Genomic DNA, 21560 nt, shown 5'->3' with positions numbered 1-21560 from the left:
GACTGTAAACTTTATAATCCAGAGTAGAGAGCCTCCTTGAGAAATCTTTTAACACTGAGCACATTTGCAAGCCAGGCTCTAGGTTTGGATTCTGATGAAAGACCACAGCCATGTTACTGTAATTCTTTAGTAATTTCTATGAGGGTGGAGAGGGTTGGAACCATTCTGGAGCCCAGAAACATTTTTGAGACTTTGTGATGAAAACCTCAAAAGCAGTAATCCATTTGGATTCACAAGTTGAATTTGGAAGGCCTAGCTCTTCAATATAAAGACTGGACCATCTGCCCTTGATTTGGGCTACAGTGGCAAACGTAGAACCATGTATCTATGCTTTCTTCATAGGAGCTACTGGCAACATCTCCCAGCATGATTTGTGTTTTTAAGAGAGACTTAAAGATTATTTGATTTCGTTGAATGAGCCAGTCTGGAAGCCAGTCTTCCCGGGGCAGTTGTACAGCCAGGTCTAAGTGCAAATGCAAACTCAAAACTGCTGGGAATTCAGCCATAGCTGTTTTTCTTTTTAATCTGCTTAGTTCCCCAGTGGATAAGTGGAATTACAGCATTTCTTTTTGTATGTTTTTTTTAATCCTTAGAAAATGAATATTCTGTGAGATTGCTAAAAGGGATACAAGACATGTGTGTAGTACTATACCACACATACGAACATGTGGACATGTGTTATTAATGTTCTTTATGTTCTACTCTGATGTTTTATTATGGTATGCTATTTAATGCATTTATGATAAGTGGAGTACTGAGGCATTACTGGCAACCTGGAAATTGACATAGCTAAAATTTTATCTAGCTATGTTCTCAAAAGTTTCCTAAAGCAGATTTAACTAGGAGAAGTAATGATGACTTTCTGTAGCAGTGCCTAGATAATGTCTTCTGTGGCTGGTGCCTATTTGTTTTTCCATTCTGTTCACATTCTGAGCTTCTGTGAGCATCTGAAGACTTCCAAGTACATTGTTGTAGCAGCAATTTGGCCAGTAAAGGTAGTGTATAGAGATGCTTCTGTGGGCTGGATCTTAAAACTCCCTTCTGATAAGCAAGGAACTCTGCTTTGAAGGCTGAATTATGTTGTTTCAGTACAAGACTTCTTCCTTTGCATAAGGGAGTTGTTGGGTTTGTGTTTCTTTTATGACATTGTTTCCTTGAAATTTCAGTTGAACAGAATTTGGGAATCACTAGGGCCCATTATGCATGGCCGCTGAAACGGCGATTTCGGGTCACATGGAAAACGCGAAGGGGGAAGATGCGACGCACACCAGTTATGCACGGAGTGGGGCGCAACGGCGGCAAAACCCAGAGTAACCGATTATGCACACGGCGATCCCGGCGCCACTTCTGGTTGCGCCCCGGTCACCCGGAAGCTGCGCTTTCTTCTGCGTTTCGCAAATGCGGCATGCACCGAAGCTGCGGCCAGTTGCAGCCGCCTCCGTGCGTTATCGGTGATTTTAGTTGCCGCCATTCCACCCCGAATGTGCGTTATTCCCCCCGTGCATAATGGGTCTAGCTGGCACTATAAAGCACTTTTTGCAATACAAGATTTGATACTATAATGCCTTGGGGACCCCTAAAACTAGCCATAGAAGCTGATAGAGTTCTTTTGGTTACATTTTTTCTCAAGAAAATAATGTACTAGCGCTATATTGTAAGCCTTTTATAGTAGAGCTAGTATTGGCATAGATATAATTTTTAAAAAATTAGTCTCTGCTTACGTTTTCAATTTTGTGCCATGATGAAGAGGTTCCTTGTATGATGTTCTTATCACTCACAAGCCTTTGACAGCCATATCTGACATTGAGGATGAGTAAATCTGGGTCTGAGTTGCATCAGTTTTTCCTGCAGAGAGATCTGACCTTAAAACTTTACAAAATCCAGACATTAGTTGACTTCAGTTAGAGCTGTGGTTCTCAACCTTCCTAATGCTACGATCCTTTAATACAGTTCCTCAGGCCTCTTGTCCCGCCAAGCTGCGCTGTCACCTGGAGCGCCTGGTGGGAGTCTGCACTGCACTGGAGGCGTTGCTGGAGTGGGTGGCGGCCAAGCACGGGAGCCTGCAAGAGTAATGGCAACAGTGGCAGTGCCCCTCCTGGCCAAGCTGCTGGCTCTGCCGCAACCATAACCCTAACCCAAAGGGCTCCCGACCCCCAGATTGAGAACCACGGAGTTTAGAGAGTAACATGTTTTTTCTCATCTTTTCATGCTAGGCAAAATATACATTAATTTTAAAAAGGAGCAAATTAAAATTAGACATCAAAGAGTTCTTTTAGCAGCATATTCAAGGACTTGTATATAGGTCCATACTACTTGGCATTATGTATAAAAGATGAACTAAGGCAAATTAAAGATAGGGAAGAATTGTGAAACTGGCTGACCAGTAGGGCATAATTCATCTGTTTATGTCGACATCAACTGTAAGAGAAAACCTCTTGTTTTCAGTTGTTTTCAGTTTATGAAAATCTCATGTGATTCATTTTTTGTAGGAAGAATTTGAAATGGTGCTATTAAAAATAAGCTATCTAAAGATTTTGTTCTATTGTTTATGAGAAGAGATTGGGATTTCCAGTGCCTTTTCCACAACAAACAAATAGCTGTTAGAATCCAACTGAATTTTCCTGTCTGGAAAAGATAATCTCTTCCTTTTATCAGTGCTTTGTTAGCCAGTTTGGTGTAGTGGTTAGGAGTGCGGACTTCTAATCTGGCATGCCAGGTTCGATTCTGCGCTCCCCCACATGCAACCAGCTGGGTGACCTTGGGCTCCCCACGGCACTGATAAAATTGTTCTGATATCAGCGCTCTCTCAGCCTCACCCACCCCACAGGGTGTCTGTTGTGGGGAGAGGAATGGGAAGGTGACTGTAAGCCGCTTTGAGCCTTCTTCTGGTAGGGAAATGCGGCATATAAGAACCAACTCTTCTTCTTCAGCTGGCTTCTGTTATTTGAGCCATAGAACAAGATTAGCCAGAAACCATTGTGCAAATGATGAATTGTTCAAGGATAGACAGCTCTCCCTGCTCATATCCAGCTCACCTCTCAGCTTCCCAATTTTCTTCAGAAGAAATAATTTTTATGATTCATGGGGACCTAAGCAGAGTTAGATTTGCTGACTTCAGTGGGCATAGAAATTTGCCTAGTATCAGAAATCTGCCTTTCTCAGGAAGCCAGGATGATGTGAAGATGTTTGTGGGGCATACAGAACTTAAACACTGTCAAAAAGCCTTCCTGTAACTGCTGCTGTAACAGGTAGATTTCAGAACGTCTGATTACAATCCAGCAGGCAGCCTGGGGGCAGTATTTGTAGCCCTTAATCCAATGCAAAGCGGTTGCTGTTGTTTTTATTACATTGCTTACCACTGTTCAAAGAAAATATGGAGAGAAGGCTTGATAAATTATGTGATTAGAGGGAAGATACCTACAAAACCCGAGGTATTAGCGAAACATCCTGCATTAGCCAGTCTAGTTGGAAATACTTCTTTCAGTTTTAATTGCAAGTATTCAGAGTTTCTGGTTGGCTGTAATCTATGCATGCATACAAAACAAGAATATGTTCTGCGTACTCAGGCACTTCCTGTAAATTGCAAAGAAGAGAATTGTTTATGTAGAAAACCTCAAATATAGCGAGGCAAGACATCAGAACCAATTCATGTTGATTTGAGTGTCATCATCCTAAAAGCAACTTGAAAAGCTACAAAGCAGAGCCCACGTAATAATTGTTTGTTCTTTTTCCACAGAAATGCCCCCCAAACTTAAGAAAAAAGGACATTCTGGGCGAGAACAAAAGAAGGTAAGGTCTTCTTTTCTATTGATGAGATCTCCCATGTGATAGGTGTCTCTTTAGATCTTTCAACACAAGACGCCTACTCCTTTGAGTCCAAGAGACAAGAGCTGAATTTTGCTTTTTTCATCTTGTTTCCCTGGCCATGGAGAAACAAGATGTACCTGGTATCCTAGATATGATTATTTCTAGTTGAAGGTGGTGGAAAATAGGGAGGATAGTTCAAGCAAGAGAAGCTCTTGCTACCATGGATTTTCCCCTTCTGACTCGCCCTTAGAAATCCTGCTGCCGTTAAATCCATAAAACTATTCAGCTAGTTTATTCTTTAATTTGCTGCTGCCTGAGGGTGAAAGATGAGTAGCAAACTGTGCCTTCCACCTTGCTCTGTATTACTGTTTCCTGGAAGAGTCCTTATATCCATTTACAACTCTTTGACTGCTGAAACCATCATTGATAATTTGGGGGGCTGGCACCGGTTGGTTGTTTCCCCTCCCTTGTGAATTTTCCTATCCTAAACCCAAGGTTCAGCATTCCATGATAATCTTCTTAAGAGGGAATCTGCATACCTTCATGTATAATGAAGTCCCAGATTGATAGTCCAAGGACACTCTCGAAGCCTGAAAACTTATTCAGGGGTTTCTCAACAGTAAAAAAGTGGAGAAAGGCTGGGGTAGGATAAGAACTGAAGCAGAATACTGTGTGGGGAAAGGATGCTGGGGCATCCCACCCCTCTCTACTCCTCTATGCAAAAATTCCCCGTTCTCCAGATACGCTTTTGGGTGTGACTTGTTGCTTATCACTTAGGAATAGGATTTGGATGCAAAAAATGGAGTCCCCCTAAGAGTGTTCTGTTGACTTTTGTGATCTGTTTCTTTCCCACAGCATCATCATCACCACCATCAACAGGTGCAGGTGCAACAGCAGCCGCAGCCGCAGCAGCAATTGCAAGCCCAGCAGCTGCCGCCGCCCCCACCCCCACCCCCTGTCCCAGCACCAGTAGCCCCTCCAATCAAGTCCTCTCCTCCAGCTTTCGTTCCGGCACAGATCCCAGTCATGGAGCATCCGCTCCCAGGGAACATGTTTGACACTATCTCGCATTTCACTCAGCCGATGATGCATCTTGCTCAGCCGGAGATGCCGCCCCATCTCCCACAGCAGCCTGAGCACAGCACTCCTCCTCACTTGAATCAGCATACTGTGGTGTCCCCTCCAGGTGAGCAACCCCCCCCCCCCCCGCAAAGTCACTTGTGTGAATTGTGACCTTTGACTATAGAAATGTGCGAGCTGATGGATATGCAGGAGCTTCTTTTGTTGAGCACAGATGGCAAGCAGTGAAGGGTTTCTGAATAAGTGTGCAGTTGTGTTTTGTGGGCTCTGCATTTATATCCTTTGATGTTAGAATGGCAAAGGAGTATTAGACAGATTTCTGTGCCTGTTGGGACAGTTCACCCTTTCAAGGCACTCCTTTTCCAATGTGCCAGCGTGGTGTAGTGGTTAAGAGTGGCAGCTTCTAGTCTGACTAGCCAAGTTTGATTCCCCGGTCCTCCACATGCAGCTGGCTGGGTGAACTCGTGCCAGTGATAGCACTGTTCTCACAGAGCAGTCCTGTCAGAGCACTCTCAGCCCCACCTACCTCACAGGGTATCTGTTGTGGGGAGTGAAAGGGAAGATGATTGTGAGCCACTTTGAAACTCCTTCGGGCGGTGAAAAGCAGGGTATAAAAACCAATTTTTCTTCTAATACTCAGAAATTGCCTTTTCTGCCCCCGCAAATGGCAGCCCAGCCAAAGGCACCACTCATTTTAGGCCTCTCTTTCTGTGCCACAGTCTCTGATTGCATTTTTCTCTCTCTTCTTCCCTAGCTTTGCACAACGCTCTGCCTCAGCAGCCTTCGCGACCCAGTAATCGAGCTGCAGCACTCCCCCCCAAACCCTCTCGACCTCCGGCAGTGTCACCGGCTCTGAACCAGCAGCCCATGCTCCCTCAGCCTCCGCTCCCCCAACCTCCCCAGGTTCTTCTGGAGGATGAAGAACCTCCTGCCCCTCACCACAACCTGCCCTTGAGCAACAGCCAGATGCAGCTATACCTGCAGCAGCTGCAAAAAGCGCAACCACAGACTTCTCTCCTCCCTTCAGTGAAGGTCCAGTCGCAGCCTCAGCCCCCCCTGCAGCCTCCCACTCATCCTCCCGTGCAACAGTTGCAGCATCAGCCGCAGCAAAGGCCAGTACATATGCAGCCCATGCAGTTCCCTTCCCATATCCCTGCGCCTCAGCCGACTCCGCAGCAGCACCTACCCCCGCAGCAGCAGCAGCAACAGCAGCAGCAGCAGCAGCAGCCTTCCCAGCAGCCATCAAAACCCCAGCAAGTCATCCAACACCACCCATCACCGCGGCATCACAAGCCGGACCCATATTCAACCGGTGAGTAGCCTAGCGGGTATTGAGCTTAACTTCACCAGGGGTGGAAGAATGTAAAATCTGACATAGCAAATGGATGCTGAATTATTGAGTAAGAATCACCAGCCTTTTGTTGGTGGCTACGCTGGTGTAAGGCTCATAGAAATTTATTGAGGTTTTGAATCATGCTTGACAAACAGAAGCTAATTGATGCTGGTGCAAGGAAGGGGTCCCCTCTGATTTTGGTCTCGTTGATTGCGTTATTTATTTATTTAGATTTAGATTTCTATACCGCCCTTACATACAGCTCTGGGCAGTTTACATTAACATTATGCTAACATTGTAACAATGTCCTTTGCAGAAGGAAAGTTCCTATTGTCCAGCAACTGAACTGTCACATTGCCTGTGAAGCTTCTGAATTTCCACTAGTACCTGTGCAGCCAGCTAGCCCCTTCATAGTGCTGTCCTCTGGAGTGCTGTTGCAGTCTCCCCTCTCCTTGCTTTAGCAGCGTTTCATCCATCCAGTTGTTTTTCTAGAGCAGCAGGGAGCTCTTCTGTTCCTTGTCTGCTCTAGTGTGTAGATTTATTTTGTAGTGGTGGTGAGGAGACACCAACTGAAGATAATACCAGAATAACACACTTGCATTCAGGACTGTTTTAGTGCCCCTTCTCCATAAATGAAGAAGGAGGACCTTTCCATGCAGTGAAGTAGTCTGTTGTCTCAGATTCATGATATAGCACAGTATTATTATTATTATTATTATTATTATTATTATTATTATTATTATTATTATTAATTGTATTCCCAGCCACTCCCGTAGACAGGCTCATGGCGGGTTACAAACATCCAGTAAAAATCACATTAATACCCTGTTAAAATGGACACAAAACATATAAGAATAGGCAACATGACAAAATACCCCCCCCCATCCATCCATCCCTACCTCTGGAAGGGGAGGAAGGAGGGTCAAGATAACATAGGTTGCAGCTAACGGGGGGGGGGGGGTAGGGGGCATTGATCTTCCTCACTGCCCCCAGCCTCAACCATAGATGGAAGGGTTCCGTTTTGCAGAATTACATCCTTCTCAATTCCTTGAGGGATATAAATCTTGGTCGGATTACACTGTAAACAGAGGACCAGATAAATTGCAGTTCAATGACAAACTCACTCATGGGCTTAAGCAAGCCATCCTCTCTCAGTCTCGACCTCCCCATATACAATAGGAGGACAATAATACTGGCTTACTATACAGGGCAACTATAAGGATTAGGTGAAAAGCACACCCACAATGAAAGCACCATATGCTTGCTAAATAGTATTATCTGAAATGGGGCCTCCACCCCACATCTCCCTCTTACATTATATTTGCTTAGCCCAAAATACGGGCTATTCCTTGTATTAGACATCAGCACTTCCCAGAGGGATTTACAATCTGTGATAGACAAGACAAAAATGGGAGAGGAGAAAGCTGTGGTGGTAAATAGTGACACAAAATGAAATTGGATGGGGGTTCATAAAACCACCCCTATATGTCTGAGAAACTTCATCCCATTTTTAAATCCAGCTGAGGTCATTTGAATTTAGACCTAGATAAAAAAGGGTTCAAATCTCACCTACTATTACCCACCCCCTTCACCCGTGAACCTTCATTTTGCAAAGAAACAAGTATTTGGTTTGGCAAAGGGGAGAATGGGCAGAGGGCATCCAAGAAACCTCTCTTGCAGAAACAGTTCTCCGTCGTCACCAGCCATCAATTCCTGGGAAGGATAGTTTCCCTCCCTTCCAACTCAATTTGATTGGCAGAGAAAACTAAAATTCTTAATCTTGTCATAAAGGGATGAGTGGGGAATTCTGGGCCTTCCAACTCAATTTGATTGGCAGAGAAAACTAAAATTCTTAATCTTGTCATAAAGTGATGAGTGGGGAATTCTGGGAATAATTTTCATGCACCCTCTTCTGCTGCAAAGGTAATGTTTGCTGTTTGAGGAGGAAGGGGGAAGTGACATGGGAGCCACACAAGTGTCTTGGCCTTGTTTGGGATGGGGCGGGGACACTGACCTTTCATTCCCTTTCAGAACTTTTTACACAATGATTCTTGTAAAATAAGGGATTGTTTTAGGATCAGAGGGTAGGGCTCATTCATCACTATTTGTAAATATTGTGTAGGGCAGCTTTTCGCAACTTCTTTACTATTGAGAAACATTTTTATGGCTTTGAGAAATCCCAGAAGTTGTGTGATTCTGCAGAATATGGCAGGGAAGCATAGCTGTGTACATGCCACCTTGGGCCCCTCACCTTCCCATCCCCTCCAGGCCCATCATTGACCAGTTTGGGAGGGGTTGGTGGGTTGACATGACCATTTATGGTCATATCACCTGATAAATGTTTAACATTTTAAAAAACCCAAGAATCAGACAATCTGGCCCTCTCTGGTGGCCACAGATAGGATAGGCAGAACGGCAGCTGGAGGGAAGGAGCGGGCGGTTTGCAGTCACCCCCCCCCTCATAGGACGCTTATGCTGTGCACCTACCTGGCCAGGGAACATTGCACCCGCCCACTACCATGCGCAACCTGAGCAGGGCAGCCCTCCACCACCGTCAGTGTGGCTGCCTCTACTGTCCTAGCTGGCCGCCCTGTGGCTGCCAGCTTCAGGCCTCTGCCAGCGCTGCTACAGCCTCCGCCACTGTGGCCTCACCCACTCTGCCAGGCGCTAAGGCAGCAGAGGTGGCAGCGGAGACTGTGGTGTAACTGGCAGAAGTCCAAAGCTGGCAGCCACAGGGCAGCCAGCTAGCATGGTAGAGGAAGCCGTACTGGTGGCGAAGAACACCCTCAGTGTCCTAGGAGCGGGGAGGGCATAGCTGGCTGCCCTGTGGCTGCCTGCTTCAGACCTCTGCCAGCCCCACTTCAGCCACCACCACCACCACTGCTGCCTCCGTGTCCAGTGGTGCAGGTGCAGGTGCAGCTGCTGCCTTGGTGTCTGGGGGTGAAGCCACTGCCTGGGCCTCAGCCAGTGTGGCTGCAGCCTACTCCTCCAGTGGCCTCCTTGCGTCTCTGTGGCCTTGGCCTACTCCACCGGTAGGAATAAATGTTAGCTTTTAAGGTGCCACTAGACTTTGGATTTGTGTTGCTAAAATAGCCTGACATGGCTTCTCTGGAATTATTCTCTCCAAATGTTTGGTTAATGCTTCTGGTTAAAATACGATGGGAAGCTAACTGACCGTGAACTGTTCCAGGTCACTTGAGAGAAGCACCTTCTCCTCTCATGATGCATTCCCCACAGATGCAACAGTTCCAGGGGCTGCCACACCATTCTCCACCACAACCAAATGTCCAGCCAAAAAAACAGGTAAAGGTACATTGTGAATGTGTAAAGGATTTCCCAGAGTTCACATCTGACCAGGCACCTTTCAGGGGGCTTGTGTAAAGAGACTACCAAGTAAATTAACAACAACAAAAATCCCTTCTCAAAGCTTTTTCTCTTCTTTGGAGTCCAGCCAGAACGACCTCCGGATTTTATTTTGTTTTCAAAGGATCTTTCCCCAGTGGCCAGAACTGTATTTACAATTTATGTGACACAAGCCGAATGCCTCAATCTTAGTTAATTACTTGAGCTGTTTAAGTCCTCACTGTCTCTTGATACATCTGTTAGGTACAGCAAAACCTTTTCTTTCTCCACCTTCTGAGGACACAGCCTTCAAGTTAAGTCTACAAAATATGCTTCTGGTTCATTTTTTGTTGTTAATTTACTTGATATTCTCTTTACACAGGTGTTCCTTGTTTCCTTGTCTATTGCTGATCTGTGGTGCTTCTTTGTATTTACCTTTCAGAGGGCTGCCAACATTCTCCACATTTGTAATAAAAGAGCCAATCCTTTCCAGACCCCTGTGTTGGGTCTGGGCGAAGTAGAGAAGGGCGGGGATTACTCCAGGAAAGCTATGTGAGGAAATGGTAACTAATGGGTTTTGATGGCCTACCCTGGCAGGAAATGAGAGCAGCATCTGTGGTTCAGTCACAGCCTATGATGAAAGAGGAGAAGATGCAGTCCCCAGTCATCCGAAATGAGACGTTTAGCTCAGCTTTGCGGCAAGACCCCCCCAAGCATCCCGAAAGTATCAAGCCACCTGCACATATCCAACAACGTGAGTGGCAACTGAACAGTATTGGTCAAGCATGTGTGTTTCTTGGCTAGACTTGTCCACGGAAATGGGTGATGGGCAACTCCTACCTGCTGATGAGTGTTCCATAGTTATGGAAGATGTCCTTACAGAAAGGATTGTTGTTTCAGGAACAGAATTGAAGACAGTGGACAGTGGACGGCCTGTTATAAGACCCCCTGAGCAAAATGCACCACCTGGAGTTCAGGACAAAGAACGACAAAAGCAGGAACCAAAAACACCAGTTGCCCCCAAAAAGGTAATGATCCCATAATAGCTAACACTAAGAAAGGAGATTTCAGTGGTGTGGTCTGAATTGCATTCCTTGCATTATGTAATATTTCCAGTGACAGTGGAAACCAGAAGAAGTTGAACTCCCTGACATCTATGTGCTTTTTTGTTCTCTAAACATTCCATATATTTTTTCATCAGCTGGATGCATTTTATCAAATTCTTTTACATTCTTGTAGGTTTATTTATTTTCTTATATTTATTGTCCGGCCTTTCCTGGATTCCCACTTGGGAGGCTGGACTTGAAGCCCCCCCCCCCCAGGACTTGAAGGTGCCCCATGCCCCGGAGCTCTGACAGGCAGCAGATTCACCCAGGCCACAGGAGCTTCAGCAGCTTTCTCCAGCTACCACTGGAGCAGGAAAGCACCGCACTCTGTCAGCAGCCACCAAGCTAAGGCAGCAAAGCAGGGCCTCAGCCATGACAGCTGCCCCCACCGCCAATTTGGGTAGGCATGGGGGTTCAACGGTGGCCAGGGCAGGGGCACACAACACCCCCACCAGGGCACAATGGTGAAAAGCAGCATGGATAACTGGCAGGGAGGCAAGAGGCCAGGGATTGGAAGTAGAAGGAAGGAGTGGAAGGCTGACGACCTACAGAGGAGAGAACAGAGGAGCAGAAGAGTGACAATGAGTGGAGAGAGATCAGAGAGGAGGAAAGGCATCAGCTGTTGGCAGCCTGTGAGTGATTGCCCAATGATGGAAGAGTACAAGGAGGCAGCCATCTTGGAAAGTAAAGACAAAGGCTATTCAGATGACGCCTCCTCCTCACCATCTATTTGGTGCTTCCAAAACGGGGAGTCCAGGGTGTAGGGGGAGCCTAGCTGCCAGGCATGGCCCACATTTATATACCGCTCTCCCTTGCTGCTCAGGGCAGTTTACATAGAACATGAGAGAACATAGGAATAGTACAGTGTAATTCAGTAATAACGTCAGATAAAATAACAGTAGTAACAATGGTTTCAGTAACATTTCAGTAACTAGTGGTAACATCGGCATGTTCACTATGGTCCCATAGGTTGGTCAGTTCAGGTTTAGGTTCATGGGGTGGGGTTCTAGGGGGTCCAATAGATGTTGGTTCAGTTGACGTCAACCAAATGCCTGGTGGAAGAACTCCATTTTGCATGCCCTGCAGAATTGTGCTAGCTCCGGCAGGGCCTTGCTCTTCTGGGAGCTCATTCCACCCAGTGGGGGCCAGGACAGAGAAAGCTCTGGCGCTGGTTGAAGTCAGCCCCAATCCTTCCTTGGGGCTCAGGATTGCCAACCAGTTGGAAGTGGCAGAGCATCGGGCTCTTTGGGGGTATAGACAACAAGGTGGTCCCTCAGTTACACTGAGCTCAGACCGCATATGGCCTTAAAGGTTATTACCAAGACCTTAAGTCTGATTTGGAATTCAACTGGTAGCCAGTACAGTTGTTGGAGAACAGACTGGATGTGGAACCTCCACTGTGTTATTGTGAGGACCCTGACCACTGCATTCTGTAGTTTCTGGATCAAGGTTAAGGGTAGGCCTGTGTAGAGGGAGTTGCAGAAGTCTAGTGGAGAGGTGACCATCACATAGATCACTGTGGCTAGGTGTTCTGGGGTCAAGTAGGATGCTGGTAGTTTGGCTTGGCGCAGGTGGTAGAATGCCAGTTGCTGAACTCTTGTGATCTGCCCATGGTTCGTGACAGGTTTGCCCTCGGAATGTCTGGAACAGGTTTGACACTTCTCCAATTAATCAGTTTTGTGGTTAAATCTCTTCGGAGAAGTCTGCAACACTGTATTTGGTCCAATTGTGCATATTTCATGTTTGAGACCCTGCTACAGACCAGGTAGAAACAAAGGTCATCTGACTATAACATGACTTTTTATGCAACAGGGAATGGAAGAACAATAATACAGGTGAAAGTAAACGCAGGCTTCATCCTGGCACTGAATTACAGTAAACTAATCTTTTCCCTCTTAATAAAACAGTAAGGGGTGTTGGGGTGGGCTCAGTCTGTGATGGGGGGGGGGCAACAATTGGCCCCTTGGCCCAGGACTGACAAGTGGAGGGGCCAATCAGAAGGCGCAAAGGGCTCCTCACCAGGACAGACCAGAATTCCATTCACCCAGCCCAGTCTGGCTGCCAGTTTGCTCCTGACCACCGCAGGGAGAGGAGGTCAGTAGGGCTGCCAAGGGGGATGAGAACAGAGGCTGCGCCAGCCCTTTTTACCCCAAGGCTGTCCTAACTGTCATGTCCAACTGCAAATTGCCTCATAACCCTGACAGAGCTGGTCGAAGGCTGGTGAGTGCGCTCCCTCCCCCTCCCCCTCCCCCCCTTCAGGCCTGCTGCAAAGGAGCCTCTGACAGGCCCAGACTGAGGGGAGGGAGGCATTTTCCTTCAGAGAGCAACGCAGGGGAGCCTGAGGGCATTCCTTTTGAGGGGGGGGGGACTTTCCCCTTCTGCCAAACAGTTGGCTGACAGGGAAGCCACAGAAAAGCCCCTTCTCACTTAAAATACTGCTCTGGCCAGGGGCTAGACACAGCCAAGCCATGTGTCTTTCTTCTTTGCAACTCTGCAGATTTGAGGCCACTGCACAGTGTTATTCTGCAGAAGAGACTGGCTCTTTTGTCTCCTGTTTCATCTGCACAACAACTCTGTGCAGTAGGCCTCAAGTCTTTCAATTCAACAACCACCTGTGTGGGAGGCCTTAAATGTTTCTTCTCTACCACAACCCTGTCCAAAGTCCCCATTCTGTCTGGGGAGCTGATCTTTATACTCTGCAGGTGAGCTGTAATTCCAGGAGCTCTCCAGGCCACACCTGGAGGTTGGCTACCCCTGGGTTGGAAAAATTCCTGGAGGTTTGGAGGTGGGACTTCAACATTGTACAGCGCCTCAGAGTCCAGCCTTCAAAGGAGCCATTTTTGCCTGCAGTTGGTAGGGAGTGGTGCAGGTGTGTCCCTCCTGGGCTATGGGCTATAGTCAACACTTACCAGCAACTGTTTGTATTCTGGGGTGCAGACAGGCAGATCAGCATCAATCCCGTGAGTCTGGAAAGTGCAGGAAGATCTAAATAAATATTTACAGTCTGAAACTGTAAATAGAGAACAAGTAAATGGCTGGGGACACATGGTAACTGAAATGACTTTTTGGTCTGGCAAATAACCTTGGCCTGGCAAATAAAAACACAGTATAAAAAAAACCTTACTAAGGTCAAGACTGCTGTGTGTCTTCCTCTTAGGGTTGCCAGCTTCCCTGTGAGGCTCGCTACCCCACCTCCCTCATGGGGAGAGAAAGAGAAGAAGTTTGGAAAATGCTTTGAGACACCTGAGGCCTGCTGGGTCACTGCGGCCCATTCCCAGTTCTCTCAGATCTCTCACAACCCTATATACCTCACAGGTTGACTATTGTGGAGAGACAAATGGAAAAGGTGTTTGTAAACCGCTTTGAGACTCCTTTGGGTAGTAAGCAATAGGGTACAAAAATCCGTTCTTCTAAGGAGCAACTATGAAAGAAGTATGTGGGCACATATCATTTTACCAACAGTGAAAATATGGGAGACAGAAGGAACAGGGTGGACACCTGTGTACTGTGACTACCCCATGTGTATTAGGGCAGAGGGGCATTTTGGTGTCTATGGCCTAATTCACACAAGAAGGGAAATGACGCAGAACTGGGAGGAATTGGTTGCCATGTAATCTTCCCCTAAGAAGAGTCTCCAATCTGATTTTCTATTCACATGACGTGGCTCTGGAAAGCTCATCTGTCACCACTATGCCACAATTCCCGAAGGTCAGTCTTCTCCCACACTCAACAAACGTTCCAAACTACAGGTTCTTGACACCCATATCTCCACACCCATGCCCTCATTTGCCACCATGCCACCACAACCTCCCACACAACACACACATTCAACAGACTTACAGACTGGACAACTCCCCTTCCTCTTCCCACTGCCAAGCTCTAGTGCCCGTTGTATTATTGGATAATGTGCTAATTTCCTTCCAAAGTGGAACACAATACCTCCATCCCCAGATTCACCTTTAGGACACAGGTTGGGAAGTTGCTCTTTTAGTACATTTTTTTATATAGTTCCTCACCAGAGGAGCTCAGGGTGGCATACATGATTCACCTTCTCCTCCCAATTGTCACCATAGTCCTGTGAAATTGGACAATAGGGTTTTCTAAGTCCTGGTGCATCACTCTATTAAACTGGCTTTCATGATTCCTTCTGAGTTTGACCTCAATGACCTCTCCTGTAGATGGACAAAATGTAACACTCATCTCAGGTGTGTTCTGGATGGGAATCTCTTTTGTACTGCAGACTCTTTCTCCAGGCCAGCATCCCCAGCGTGACACTCAGGTGTGCCATGGCCCCTGCCAGCATGTTCCTTGGGCCTGCTTGGTTCTTGAGTCTTGGGGCTTTTGAATGGAAGATTTTTAAAAAACCTGGGATCTTCAGGTGGCTTTCTTACTTTCCTGTGATTAAAGCTCCTTGAATAAAAGCCTTGAACAGTCAAAGAAATTGCATTATTACAGTATTACAGTTCGTATTACAATACAATAATGTGTATTAAAGTTCAAATTTCCCCCTGAGAACCATCACAAAGGCTTTCTTTTACCTGACTGACTAGCAAAGCACTATGCTTGTTTCAGGCAAGTGCATCACAGCCACATCCTTGTCTTGGACACAGAGACAGACTTCCTTGTGTATCTAAGCTTTGCAACCTCCTTCTGTGGCTATTTAACTTCCAGACCCACCCTGAAAACTCAAACCAAACTCATTTCGGTCACAAAGCAAAGAGCCATTCCCACTGTCCTCCATCTCCTCTCTGCAGAATTTTCTATGAAAGAGCCAGTGTGGTATAGTTGTTAAGAATAGCAGACTCCAGTTGGGAAAACTGGGTTTGATTCCCCAGTCCTCTACATGAAGCCTGCTGGGTGACCTTGAGCCAGTGACAGTTTTCTCAGAAATCTCTCAGCCCCACATACCTCACAAGGTGCCTGTCGTGTGGAGGGAAAATGAAGGTGAATTTAAGCCATTTTAATGCTTCTCAAGGTAGGGAAAAGCGGGCTATAACATCCCTCTTCTTCTTTGGTTTTGTTGTCATCTTCTTCATTGTCATCCTCAGGACCACCCATTTGGAAATCGCTACCTGTGCTTATGAGGATGCCTGGCTTGGAACATGGCTACATTTTGTGGACTTGCCCATAATTTCATGATTGGCTTTTGCCCATTGGCAGTCTTTTGCTGATCAGCCCTGTTCTGTGGCAGCCGTTTTGTGATTAGCTCTGTCTTGTGGCAGCCATTTTGTAGTGGTACCCTCTGCCCGTTCTCAAACTCCCAGAAGTGTTTGCAGAGTCTAAACCATTTGAGCCAACATACAGTTCTCAAATTACCAAAAGTATTTTTGGACAGGGCTTGAATAGTAGCAAAGGACTATAGTTATTTCTGGTCTTGACTAGAACGAGTTAGCTGACAGTTCCCTCTTTACAGCCTTATTCTATCTAATGTCTATGACCTGCATGCAGTTAAAAAAATTCCTCTTAGTACAGTTTGACTTCCTGTGCTATGGCTATACTTTTTCATGATAGGAACCTGAGCAATCCAGAAAGAAATGAAAATAGCTACGATGCTGTATGCTGAATACTCTCATTTATCTTGAGGGTTACAGAGACTTATCTATGTTTTTATAATATATTTTTGTGTTCTCTCCATAGGATCTAAAAATCAAGAACATGGGCTCCTGGGCCAGCTTAGTGCAGAAGCATCCCACTGCACCATCCTCTACAGTCAAAGCTAGCAGTGACAGCTTTGAACAGTTCAAGAGGGCAGCCCGGGAAAAAGAAGAGCGCGAGAAGGCCTTGAAAGCTCAGGCAGAACAAGCAGAGAAGGAGAAGGAGAGGCAGAGGCGGGAGCAGGAGCGAATGAGGTAAGAGGCATGTGCCCACCTGGCATGTAGGCTCTGCTCTACTCACAGGATGCTTTGCTTCCTCTGTGGACGGAGGGGTTAGAGCAGCAGAGCAAATATCAGTCTGTTCTTCTCAGATGAAAAGGCTCTGTTCTAGAAGATCTGCAGCTAACCTAGAAGTAAGTAAGTGAAGAAGTAAGTGAATAGATTCTCTAACCTTGATGCATAACTTGGCATTTGCTCGTGTGGCCTCTTATTTAAATCCTGTCCAATGGTAAGAGATTTGATGAAATGGTGCTTCTACAAGGGAGAAGTCCCTGAGCATCTGGTTTAGCCTTTTTCAACCTTTTGACTGTGGGGATAGTGCTGAAACATTTTTCAGGCTTTGAGGTACCAGGAAATGATGTCAGCTGGCCACGCCCCTGGCAGTGAGAGGAGCCTCAGCCAGCAAAGGTTTAAATTGCCGGGGCTCTCCCCTTCCCATTCCCTCCAGGCCCATCATTTGGGAGGGGGCCGGTTAACCTGCCCAAATAAGATTGGGAAATGAATAAATAACTTTTTCTTTCATTTTCACTTAGAGCCAGAAACAGCAAGCACAGGGTGGGAGGGCCCCCATTTTGAAAACCCTCATGCCACAGAATCATTGAACGGCCTTCACAGGAACATATAGTACTGCAGTACCATGGTTAGGAAACCCTGATCTGGTTGCCCCTCTTTCTTTTTTAATGTGCAGCAGCCTTCGGCAGGAGGGAGGCAAAGTAGAATCCATTGTGTTTACTGTGCGATGACCTTAGGAAGCTAGGATTAATAACTCTAGAACCTTCACTGTAAAGTCAAGTGCCCGCAAAAGCCCAGCAGCAACAAACCCATAACATACTTAGGACACTTCATTATTTAGTTGGGTTGCCGGGGCAGATCTGCTCTAAGCTACATGAAAAGTGGCAAAACAGGAGAAAATTCTCCTCCTATTTTTTCAACTATTCTGTATTTGAATAAGCTGTCCCAGTTATACAGTAACTAGCTGGGCCTCCAAATCAGTACCAGTTTCTGGGTGAGGTGGGTGATTCTGCTGACCTGCCGTCAAGGGGATGCAAAGAACCATCTGGTTCTGATGGTGCTTCTTGTCTGGGGGGCAGGAGTCGTGAAGACGAGGAGGCACTGGAGCAGGCTCGCCGAGCTCACGAAGACATCCGGCGGCGCCAGGAGCAGCAGCAGCAACAGCAGCAGCAGCAACAGCATCATCAACAGCCACCGCCGCCACCGCAGCAGCAGCCGCCGCCACCACCGGTGCCAGCTGCAGCTTCTGCTCCGCAAGCACAGAGCTCTCAGCCACAGTCTTCTCAGTCCATGCTGGACCAACAGAGAGAGATGGCGAGAAAACGAGAGCAGGAACGAAGGCGGAGGGAGGCAGTAAGTGAGAGGGCAAAGCTGCTTTGGGGGTGTGGGGGAGGAGGAGGAGGAGGGAGATGTCTGGATCACAGGGAGCTTAACAGAAGCTCACTTGATTGGCAAATGGGCCCATGTCAGAGCATCACTGGAGTGTGGTCACTATGCACCAGACAAGAAGCACTTGAGTTTCCCCAGCAAAAATTGAGACAAAGCCATTTCTTGAATAAGGGAAGATCCACCACTGAGAGAGCTCTCCTAGAAATAGTGGTGTGGTGACCTATTCACAGAAAGGAATTTTTTCCCTTGCATTTTTCTAGCTGTCTTGACTTTTCTGAACCTCTGTGTCTTCCCTCTGCTTCTTCCTGCCTTTCTTTTTAAAATTTGTCCTTTGCATGTAGATACCAAAGTCTGCTTTCTGCAAGTGCATAGAAACATTCTCCATGCAGCCCCTGAAGTTAAACCAGATCCTTCTCTCATACTTTGTGATCCTTCCCACATTAGGACACAATCAGCTCCCCGCTAGCCTGTGACATGGGCCACTCCTCCCTCCCTCCCCTGTCTCCTCTCTTTTATCTCACCTTCCCCTTCTCTCTGTACCTCTGCCTGCACATTCCCTTCAGCATCCCATGGCTTCCCAGTGATCTTTTGCCTTCTGCCTCCTCTCCTGGGTGTAGTAAGACAGGGAAGAGAGTCTTGTGACTCAGAATCCTGAAAAACAGTTTCTTGTTAAGGAAAACTTCTACGATTTCCTTAACAGAGCCCACAATCATTCTTGTGATTGATTTGAGAATCCAGCCTGCCCTCTTGTGGAAGGGACAGTGAGCCTTCCAAGGAGGCCAGTGGTTGATCCTGACAAGGCAGGATGAGAGATCCTGGCTGTTCATTCTGTGAATGCATAACCTCCAAATCCAGATGACTGTTACATTCTTTTCTCTCCTTCAGATGGCAGCTACTATCGACATGAATTTCCAGAGTGATTTGTTGGCAATATTTGAAGAGAATCTTTTCTAATAGCACCTGGTTTTCTCCTCTTGACTCTTAATTTCCCGGCAAATCTTTGACTCTCCATAGTGTTGTTGGTGGCTGGGAGGAGAGCATTCCTGCAGCCTTCTGCATGTATGACAGTTGCGGCCTCAGAAGAATCAGCAGAGTCTGCCTTACAATTTGACTTTCTTCCCCACCCCTCCGCCTCACTGAAAAAAAAGAGACCAAGATGCAAGCCAACTTTATCCTAGTCGGTGGACGTGCAGTTGCTGGGAAGGGTGCCCCTGATCACTTGATATTCTCTATGCCAAACTTACTTGCAGTATATCCGGGACTTTATGCTGTTCACCCTTTTCTATTCATACGAGTTCTGAGTTGCAGAATGTCTGTGACCCTGCAGTGCTTGGTTCTGGCAGCACAAGACACTCTGCGTTAAGAGGCTGTGTACACGAAGACCCTGCCTGGGCTTCAGCAGGGAAGACACACAAGCTGTTTCTGGTCCTTTCGTCACTGGCTTTGCCTTTAACTCCCCACAAGCCTTTAGCTGGGAGCCATTCTCTGTAAGTGTTCGCTTGTGAAAAGGGAATAATTTAGTGGAGGTGTCAAGTGTAATTGGCCATTTGAGTGAGGTTTTTCTGTTTTAGCATTGTGTGGAGGTCCAGGAATCTGAGCTAGACTACCAACCAAAGTCGGTTTCTTTTAATCTGTTTCTTTTCCTCCAGACAAATTGGCACTGCTCAACTCTTGGGTATTCGTGTCTCTTGATTGCAGAGTGGAGTGGAGTGGGGGAAAGCATTAGCACCAGGGGAAGCTCCCACCCTGTCAATAGTGTTTGACTGTGGCTGTATTGTATAGTGAATATAGTTGGCATATATTTGTTTGAGTTTTAACTGGTGAGCCCACCAAACTCTGTAAAGACACTGCTTTATATTTTGCTCAGTTCCAAACTTTTAGTCTATATTTTTAACTGTAATACCAGAAAGCTGCGTTTTGGGTTTTTAAATGTCATGACGTCTGTTAAAATTAGTTTTTATACAGCAAAGGAGCAGCTCACAGGAGGGCAGGTGGTGGGAGCAGGCTTGGGCCAGCAGGCTGGAGGCTCTGCTCCTGCTGCCTTCCGTTGAGTCTTCTCTCTCACACTTAGTAATGATCATTTCCCCAGCACCTTTAGTGTGTTCTTTTCCTTTTATTCTTTGAATTGTTCCAAGTTTATGTGCCATAAATACCCACTATACAGTACAATACTGATGTGTCAGTATTGGCCAAGCTCTGGAGTAATTAATTGGTTTTACTTTAATACGGTGAATATGCATTTGGTCTGTACTGATCATGGAATAAACTCATCTCTTTTTTTTTAAAGCTGGTGTCGTACTGACATTTCTTTTAAATCCTGCTTGCAGTAAGAACGGAGTAAGAACTCCAAGAACAGTTACTCCCTCTCTCACCTGTCTTGTTCCATCAGGGAGGAGAGGAAATCCCCAGCCACAGGGAGGCTCACCCTAGAGGCAGCAATAAAAGAGCAGCAGAATTTCATAGTCCATATCCTGAAACCAAGGATCAAACAGCTGGTGCCTTCTCAACAAAGACTGGCCCAGAGGGCAGCTTCCACCATGGCTGGTTTAACTCCACTGTTCTAAGCCAAAAGTAAGAGAGGAGCACCCACTGACTTTTCTCAGCAACATCCTCTTCCTGCAGAGGACATGTTTCAGAGAGAGCAAAATGCTGTTTCTAGAAACAAAAGCTCGTTCACGTCTGGAGTGAGAAAGAAGGAGGATTTGCCCTTTGTCTAGTGAGTCGTGACACACCATGTTGGCATCAAAAGCCATTCTTTTAAAACTGGCTGCCTAAATGATGCCAGGTTAGCAGTATTTGGACTGGCTGCACCTGCAGCTTTTCCTATGAGGATCCTGTAAAGACAGGGGCAAAAAAATGGCCTGCGCATCACCTTTCTATGCTTTTTGTCAACAAATGGTGTCAGAGGAGCTGTGGGTCACAGGATTTGATAGCGCAGCCTTAGCTTTTCCTCTTCTCTTGGCGAAAGGCAACTATTAGTAGCCCTTGCCCTTGACTTGGTTGGTCGAGCTGGGCAGTCTAATGAGCACCATTCCTGTTGGCTCCAGCTTCCCTGGCTAGCTGCCACTGAAGACGCTTTCACTCGCCATGTAAACCCCTCAGCCAGCCACACACATGCACATTCAGCTATAGAGATATTCATGTTTTCTCTGGAACCAGATTTTGGAAAGACCACTTGCAACCTACTATCATCTCTTCTCTTTGCTCACTTGAGGTCAGAACACAGATTATGATAAAGAATCTGCCCACCCAACTCCATTATAGTTGGCCCACTTTGGAGATAAATTGAACCATGTAACGTATGAGCTATCCAGTGCATATGTGATGAAAAGGGCAGTGCCCCGAATGGCCTAAATATAATCTGTTTGCGCCAGGCTGCCCTCAAGCCTGGGCAAAAGGAACTAGAGTCTTCCCCCTCCTCGTGCACATCCCCTCTGGTGTCCTGAGGACTGTGGGAAAGGGAACACACGGAGGTAGTTCTCTACTCTCCATCAGCACACCCTTGCATCTTTCAGTCTTCTCTGCATCTTCCTTAGGTCCTCTTGCCACTAGTGTGTGATTCAGCTTAGCACCAAGACCAGACTATGGAGTGCCACCACAATTGGCATGGCAAGGTCA

The 21560-nt window shown here is 46.6% G+C and overlaps 1 protein-coding gene and 1 long non-coding RNA gene across 16 annotated transcripts in view; one reads left to right on the top strand and one right to left on the bottom strand.

Moving 5' to 3' along the window:
* LOC143832681 (uncharacterized) overlaps positions 1-7951 on the bottom strand; it is a 32044-nt gene extending 24093 nt beyond the window's left edge. Inside the window, exons 1-3 of one of the 2 annotated variants that reach the window (XR_013229353.1) lie at positions 7890-7930; positions 3422-3573; positions 1722-1845 (exon numbers count right to left, since the gene is read on the bottom strand). This is a non-coding gene — a long non-coding RNA (uncharacterized LOC143832681). Of the gene's footprint in view, positions 1-1721; positions 1846-3421; positions 3574-7789 lie in introns of both variants that reach the window. The other variant, XR_013229351.1, reaches the window with a different exon arrangement.
* The window catches only part of BRD4 (bromodomain containing 4), a 119963-nt gene extending 99735 nt beyond the window's left edge, over positions 1-20228 (top strand). For all 14 annotated transcript variants that reach the window (XM_077327447.1, XM_077327441.1, XM_077327440.1 and 11 more), the window contains 9 exons: positions 3737-3789; positions 4663-4993; positions 5642-6199; positions 9411-9523; positions 10160-10316; positions 10463-10590; positions 16306-16517; positions 17633-17906; positions 18828-20228. In XM_077327447.1, coding sequence (XP_077183562.1) covers positions 3737-3789; positions 4663-4993; positions 5642-6199; positions 9411-9523; positions 10160-10316; positions 10463-10590; positions 16306-16517; positions 17633-17906; positions 18828-18896 — 1895 coding nt within the window. In that variant the 3' untranslated portion in view covers positions 18897-20228. The remainder of the gene's footprint in view (positions 1-3736; positions 3790-4662; positions 4994-5641; positions 6200-9410; positions 9524-10159; positions 10317-10462; positions 10591-16305; positions 16518-17632; positions 17907-18827) is intronic.
* Positions 20229-21560: the final 1332 nt, after the last annotated feature.

This window comes from Paroedura picta, chromosome 3, assembly GCF_049243985.1.
Source record: "Paroedura picta isolate Pp20150507F chromosome 3, Ppicta_v3.0, whole genome shotgun sequence".
Classification (NCBI taxonomy): domain Eukaryota; kingdom Metazoa; phylum Chordata; class Lepidosauria; order Squamata; family Gekkonidae; genus Paroedura; species Paroedura picta.
The sequence above is the reverse complement of the archived record's forward strand: the minus strand, read 5'-3'. Positions and strand labels throughout refer to the sequence as shown.